Source organism: Phoxinus phoxinus (assembly GCF_949152265.1).
Source record: "Phoxinus phoxinus genome assembly, chromosome: 22".
Taxonomy (NCBI): Eukaryota; Metazoa; Chordata; class Actinopteri; order Cypriniformes; family Leuciscidae; genus Phoxinus; species Phoxinus phoxinus.
The window spans coordinates 12,101,343-12,108,562 of record NC_136897.1 but is presented as its reverse complement, the minus strand read 5'-3'; the positions used below and the strand labels follow the sequence as shown (position 1 = coordinate 12,108,562).

Sequence of the window (7,220 nt, the reverse complement as noted above, 5' to 3'; positions counted from 1 at the left end):
AAATTGTGTTTCACAAGTTCTTTTAATGAATGTTAATTCATTTTTAAATGAAAAACGGTTTGTGTGATTTCAGTCATCTGACAATTTTATGTTCCCTGTACCATGAAGTAGCATAGTATTGACCTTAATGATTAAAATATATTCTCCCAAGAAAATATATTTTCCTGAATGTGTTTATATAAACAAATCACAGGGAAAATGTTGGGATGAATGATTCATTACTATTTTCATTTTTAATATAATGCAAAGTACAATGCTAAGATAATATCATTATTAATAATGTACAGTGTTTATATATATATATATATATATATATATATATATAAACACATTTTAGAAGTTAAAATTAATTGGAAATACAGTTTTATTTTAGTTTTCAAAAAAAATATATTCAAGCATTAAATGTATAAATACACGAATACATACAAACTGTATGAATTAAAGACAAATAGTGTGTGTGTTTGTGTGTTAATTATACACTCAAAATAATAAAAGACGTGTCTGGGAATGAGTAATATTTAGATTTTGTTTCATAGGAACTTTTTCACAGTTTGTTTATGTATAATTTTTAGTCTAATAAAAAAATGCAAAAAAACGTAAATAAGCTGTTTGTAGGAAGCGCTGACTGATGACGTATCTGAGGTCAAAGTTGAGTGAATCCCAGTAGAAGAAATTTTCACCGTCTCTGTCCAAACAGAAACAAAACAATGCCATGAACACGATCAACGGAAGATTTAAAATGTAAGTCTGTAATGTTTAACCATTGTAACATGTACAAACGTAAAGTAGTGTATTTGAATTACGATAGAAATGAAACTAGCTAGAGAGTGCTAACGTTAACTATTGGGCTGTCTAACGTAGCTTTAAAGCTAACCGGCTTCATTATATTTTCTCATGAGATATCCCACGTATTTAACACACGAACAGCTAATCATTTTAAAATAAGGAGCTGATTTTGAAATCTGCAAAAAGTTTTTTATAATGTGACGTTTGCACGATCCCTTTCTTTGCCTGCTCTATTCCTGCAGTGTTGCCACAGTAAGCTCCTGTCATGTAAGAACTTGATCCTCACTATGGATGAAAGCAGTCTAGAAGAAGCCATCAAGACCTACAGCGCTCAGCTTCAGCAGGTGGATGTGGCTTTATCTGCTGGTTTGGGCTCAGCGGAGCAGGCTGACCTGCTGAAGCTAAAGGAGGACCTGCAGCAGCTCATTGAGCTCACAGAATCCAGTCTGCTGTCTGTCAGAAAAAGCCAACTGCTGGCCTCTTTGGAGGAGCACTCGACAAACCAAAATCCCACATCGCTTACTCAGGAGTTGGCTTTGGATGATGAGTTTGCAGCTTTCAATGCGGAACTGTCAAAGAACTCTGTTGAGGTAATACAAAACACTGAACCTGAACCTGAACCTGAACCTGAAGAGGAGGATATAAGTGGAACTAAGGTATGTGCGCCGTACCGTACCTCATGGGGAACCCTAGAGTACCATAACGCCATGGTGGTTTGCCATGAAGAGCCAGAAGAAGAAGAAGAGGCCCGAGTCCGGGTGTTTTACCTTCATCCCACACACAAATCTATGAAACCCTGCGGCTTCTACCTTGAAGGAAAGTGCCGTTTCATGGACAACTGCAGGTGCTGCATTTTATTACCCCCCCACACACACACATACACAGCACACACTCCCCCCTAATATATATATTAGTGCTGGGTTGTGTTTCCATTATATATTATATTTATATATAAATAGACACACGTGCATGTATATATTTAAGAAAAATTAGTTATTTATATATAAGATATTTATATATAATATAAATTATATATAAATCTATACACGGTATATACATGCAAATATTTCTTAAATATATTCAAGCATGTGTGTGTATTTTTATATACAAAATAATTATCCACAGTACACACACTTATATTATGGAAACACAAACTTTTATTTTGGATGCCCAGCACAAATGTATAATGTAATCGTTGCCCAGCACTTAAAAAATATATTTTTTTTAAAGGTAAAAAATATTTTATATATATAAATAGCATGCATGGAATAATTACCTAAATAAAATAAAAAAATATATGAAACTTTTTTATTATATTTTCAAGGTAAAACATTTAAAAAAAATAAAATTATATATATATATCATACATTTAATAATTACTTGAGTTCAAAAAATTACATTTTTTGGGGGAGTTAAACCAGATAACATTTTAACACTAATCTAGTTGTCTTTTCATAAAAAGTGATCTGATATTTTAAGAAATGTATTAATCTTGCCACCGTCATGACCAGAGTGTGTGTTTATCAGGTTCTCTCATGGTGAGGTGGTGTGTGTATCAGAGCTCAGAGACTTCCTGGAGGCTGACATCAGTAACATGGAGTCGGGCTCTGCGTGTTTGGCCAAGCATGAAGATGGCATCTGGTATCCAGCCAGAATATCAGGTACAAAACCAGAGTTATTTGACCACCAACAAAATAAAATAAAAGGAAGAACAGATATTGCTACATGATATAATTTTGTTGTTACCTTCCCCACAATTTACACGACAGAGAGAGAATCTTTATTGATCCCCAAGGGGACATTTAATGGAAAATTGCAGCTTCAAACATAGACTGTACAAAAACACAACAGTGCATTCACTCGATCTGGTGAAACAGTGCAAGACATTACAAGCGGGCATGGGACATTGTGCTTCTCTGTTTCCAGAAATTGAAGGTGGTTTTTACACAGTGAAATTTAACTCGCTGCTGTTGAAAGAGGCTGTGCTGGAGGCTGATGGGATCATTCCTCCTCTTCGTCAGGATGATTATTCCTCTTCTTCCTCATCGGACTCTGAGGATGATACTGACCAGTGTGATGCCGGCTATGCTAAAGGTGCTAAAGCGTAATTACACCATTTCCTGGGATGTGCATTATATACTAGAATGCACAGTCTGAGGAAAATATATCTGTGTGAATCCTTTGAAAGAACTGTCCAGGTTTTCTTATTTCTCTGCAAAAACTAAATAAATAAATTTTATTTTGCTAAAAAGATAAACAAAGAAAACAAAGAATATTTTTAAAACCATCAAGAGGTTTTTGACTGTGACATCATTTTCATAACAAAAAAGCATATTCCCCTACATTCTCATTAATTTAACATATAAAGCAATATTGTTATCATGCTGCAATGTGAAAAATGTATATTTAAATGAAAGTGTTTGTTTGGGGTGTAACGGTACACAGAAGTCTCGGTTCTGTACGTACCTTGGTTTTGGGGTCACAGCTCGATACGAGTTCAGTACAATTCACAAAAAGGTCACACTTTTGTTTAGGGTCCAATTCTCACTATTACCTAACTATTAGCTATGACTTTTGCCTCAATAAACACTTAATTTCTACTTATTAGTTTGAAAGGTTGCTTAAGTCCCCCTGTAGTCAATCATTTGATCCATTAAAACTCATCTTTGATCACCAAAATATAAAATGTTTTTCTTTGATTTTTTTTTCATGACTTAAAATAGAATGAATGTAACTACACCCTTGACTAATTTAAGATACATGCTCTATGAATATGCAAATTAGCCCCGCCTCCACTCTCGTTGATGATTACACGTTGACGTGATTGGTTACAAGGTAGTTTTGTGACGTCAGAAACACCAGCGATTTTTAAACCGCGTTTTTGAGACTGTCTTTGGTTGACTGCAGTTTTAAGGAGAAAATACTGAATTTGCACATGGTTTGTCTTAAAGAATATTAAAAACACCACAAACAGACATATAAACAACATTAAAAACTTTTTTTATTTAACCTCAGGGGGACTTAAGTTTACGTATGGGGTAGCATTAAGAGATGTAGAATTAGGTCATGCAGTAGTTGTGTTATAAAATAATACTTGTGCATTAGGAGGGTTACAATTTGCTCCACTTAAATTATATTTAAACAGTCAATGCACTCCAATACTTAATTTTCCACATTTTGCTCCGTCGAAAGCTCTCAAAGTTCACACATTCGACGCGTGCGCATTATCTTGAGCAGTGTTTCCCAAACCTTATTCAACTCATCAGTAAAGACTCAAAGACCAGAAATATATGGGTCAGATAAGGGAACACGGTTTGGAAACACTGATCTAGAGGACTTGTTTTCAAGCGCTCAAGTCATGTTATGTTCCCTTTAAAGTGTGAATTGGATTAATTACTGTGAGATTTACCCATCTATGATCAGATTACAATTAACAATGTCAGCGTGCATGTTAACTGTTTCCAGCTAAGCAACATGGACCTTTTGCTGAATAATTTTTCAAAATGTCAGCTCAATTCAAGGGTCAAATGAATTAACCCCACAATAACATGTCTACCTGCAGTTTAACAGTTATTAGAGAAGATGTGCAGGTTCACTGCCCAATACAGATGCATAGATTTGGAGCTATTCAACACATTTACAGGGTATTGTTGAAATCAATTTGACTTTGTATCTCATTACAGTATCAATAGCAGAGGATATGGCCCAGGTAAACGGTGCAGAATTTTGCGGTTGGGAGGCTCACACACGTGGCATTGGCTCCAAGCTTATGCTGCAAATGGGTTATGAGCTTGGCAAAGGTAGGTGACCATAACAGACGTCAGTCTAAACCATCAGAACACGTTTCTGTCTTGTGCATGAGTTTCTAACTAGTGTCTCTGTGTATGCATAGGTTTGGGGAAAACCCTCTCTGGTCGTGTAGAGCCAGTTCTGGCAGTGGTTCTTCCCAAGGGCCGCTCATTGGACATATGTGCTGAGCTCACTCAGAGAAAGACTGCAGCCGCTATCGCTAAGGATAACCCGGCCTCACGTAAACCGAAGGCTAAACAGAGGAAGAGAAAGGCCTCCACATCAACGCGCCACAATGTTTTTGATTTCCTGAACTCTAAGCTTGGTGGCGGATCTCAGCCTGCATCTCATTCATCAAGCTCATCCGTCACTGGCGCAGAGGCCTACAGGGGCGGAAAGAGCGTCAAACGTTCACTGAATGTTCGTCTGTTCCAGGCCACCGAGAAAGTCACTCAAGTGGAGAGGGAGATCCAGCAACTCACTAAGTCTCTTAAAAAAAGGAATGGAAGGTATGCTTTCCTCATTTTCTTTCCCTTTCATCACCCCCTCTTTCTCAATATTACCCTTATCAGCGTTGCGGAAGCGGTTCAACTGGCGTCTGCTCTTTTGAAATTTGAACCTGTTTGGAGACTTATGGGCATACAAATTATTTAGCTCATTTCAATTGAACAAATCATTTAGTTTGATTTAGGTAGCATTAAACTGAATTTAAATGAGCTGTCTGAACAAACCGATTGGCTGAATCAGACTTTCTGATGACTCATTTTTGAATGTAGACCATTTCAATGAGTTTTCCAAATGAATCAATTAGATGAATCTGACTGTTTGATGACTCATTTCTTTCATTTAAAGTCCCTCTAGTCAATAATTGTATCCCTTAAAACTCATTTTTGATCTGAATGTAACTCTACGCCCATGCCTCATTTAGTATAAGCGGTTCTATAAATATGCAAATTAGCCCCGCCTCCACCCACACCAGCTCAGAGATCCACGCGTTGACGCGATTGGTTAAAAGGTAGTTTCGTTTGTGACGTCAGGAAAAACCAGCGATTTCAAACCACGTTTTTGAGACTGTCAAAAGTTTTAACTCTTTTAAAGAGAAAATACTAATGCTGACTTATGAATTTGCCCATGGTTTGTCTTAAAGAATATTAAAAACACCACAAAGACATAAAAACAACATTAAAAGCTTGATTTTCACCACAGAGAAACAAATTGATTGGATTACTTATTTTGAATAAGTAATTACTCCACAACTGCTAAAACAGTGCGTTCTATATAGTATGAATGTGTGTAGGATGGATGTAATCCGTATTATCATGTGACCTACCAGTGTCATTCACAAATCCTCTCCTGTGGCCTCATGGGATATTAAAGTGTCTATCTTTTGCACACTCAATCTCGCCGGAAGATCCATGTACTTTTTGTCTACTTTTTTATGAGTACTGTGAATTTGGACATACTACTTTTGTCACATACTGTTTTTTGCTTGCTATACAGTATGGAAGTATGCAGCCTCAGACTTTCTGACGACTCATTTTTGAATGTAGACCATTTAAATAAGTTGTTCAAACGATTAATTATTATGACTATTAATTTTTTAATTAAACCATTTAAATGAGTTGCCCGGACAAACTGGTTGACTAGACATCGATAAATATATGAATATTGAATGAATTTGGAGAAAAAAACTCAAACAGCTGTACAATCTATGTATGAACAAAGCAATCCATTAAAATTAATCAGACCCTTTAGAACAATTTTTTTGGGAGAGCATGTTTGATTACCTTCGTTTTCTCTGCCGTAAAGCTGCTCATATAATAGCTTTCCAAAAATCGTGAAAACTGCTGTTAATTACCCATTGTCACTGCTGGAAAAAGTGAGGTTAGCTGTTTTGATGCTTTCAGTTTTATTCCCCAACACTCACTGTTATTTTTTGTGTCTCTCTCAGTTTCTTTAAGTCTTTCCTTTCTCTCTGTCCTCAGGGATGCTACATTGATCAGTCGAATGGAGGAGAAGCTCGCTGCTTCCCGCAAGTTGCTGGAGCAGCTTAAGGCTCAGGAACAGTCCATCCAGAGAGAGCAAACGAAAGCAGACACGCATAAGAAAATGACTGAATTCTGACAAATCTACTGTTTTTTTTTTTTTTATATACTGTTATTTGGAATTTTGTTTAGTGTGTTCAAACATTAATACAGTTATTGGGTATTAAAAAACAATCTACATGATGATGAATTTGTGAAATACATTTTTATCATTGCATTTTACAATGGATGCAGTGCCATTGTATAAATCCAATCCATTTTATAAAAATAAAACGATGCAAATATTATATAATTACATTTAAAAAAGTGTATAAGTCACTTCTTTTTTTCTAAAGTAACACTGTCCAACAGCGACACTTAGGTAGTTACAGCGGGACGCCTCGTCTCTCGTGCCCCCCATGAGCCCATTGAGTTTTAACAGTCCCCCTGAAGCGTGCAGAGGGTTTAGTGGGGGGTAATTGAGAATGAATATAAGTCACATGAGAGGAGGCAATGCCTCCATTGTGCTATGATTGGGTTTTATGATAAATCCTATGTGTCCGTCTGAACGAACAAATTATGATGGTGTTGGGAATACTAATTTTTTTTTAAAGTAAACAA

The 7,220-nt window shown here is 36.2% G+C and overlaps 1 protein-coding gene across 1 annotated transcript; it reads left to right on the top strand.

The window, feature by feature from the left end:
* The first annotated feature begins 584 nt into the window (after positions 1 to 584).
* Positions 585 to 7,204, top strand: zgpat (zinc finger, CCCH-type with G patch domain). Its single transcript, XM_079598351.1, has 7 exons — positions 585 to 741; positions 1,029 to 1,630; positions 2,314 to 2,447; positions 2,713 to 2,880; positions 4,470 to 4,586; positions 4,679 to 5,084; positions 6,561 to 7,204. The coding sequence occupies exons 2-7, from the start codon at positions 1,074 to 1,076 to the stop codon at positions 6,697 to 6,699; spliced, it is 1,521 nt and encodes a 506-aa protein (XP_079454477.1). The 5' UTR covers positions 585 to 741; positions 1,029 to 1,073; the 3' UTR covers positions 6,700 to 7,204.
* The last annotated feature ends 16 nt before the right edge of the window (positions 7,205 to 7,220 follow it).

Bases quoted from the DNA above. Each gene is read 5' to 3' on its own strand.
- zgpat (XM_079598351.1), top strand. From the start codon at position 1,074: ATGGATGAAAGCAGTCTAGAAGAAGCCATCAAGACCTACAGCGCTCAG. The intron at 1,631-2,313 runs GTGCTGCATTTT...TGTGTTTATCAG, and splicing joins CGTTTCATGGACAACTGCAG to GTTCTCTCATGGTGAGGTGG. The intron at 5,085-6,560 runs GTATGCTTTCCT...CTCTGTCCTCAG, and splicing joins CTTAAAAAAAGGAATGGAAG to GGATGCTACATTGATCAGTC.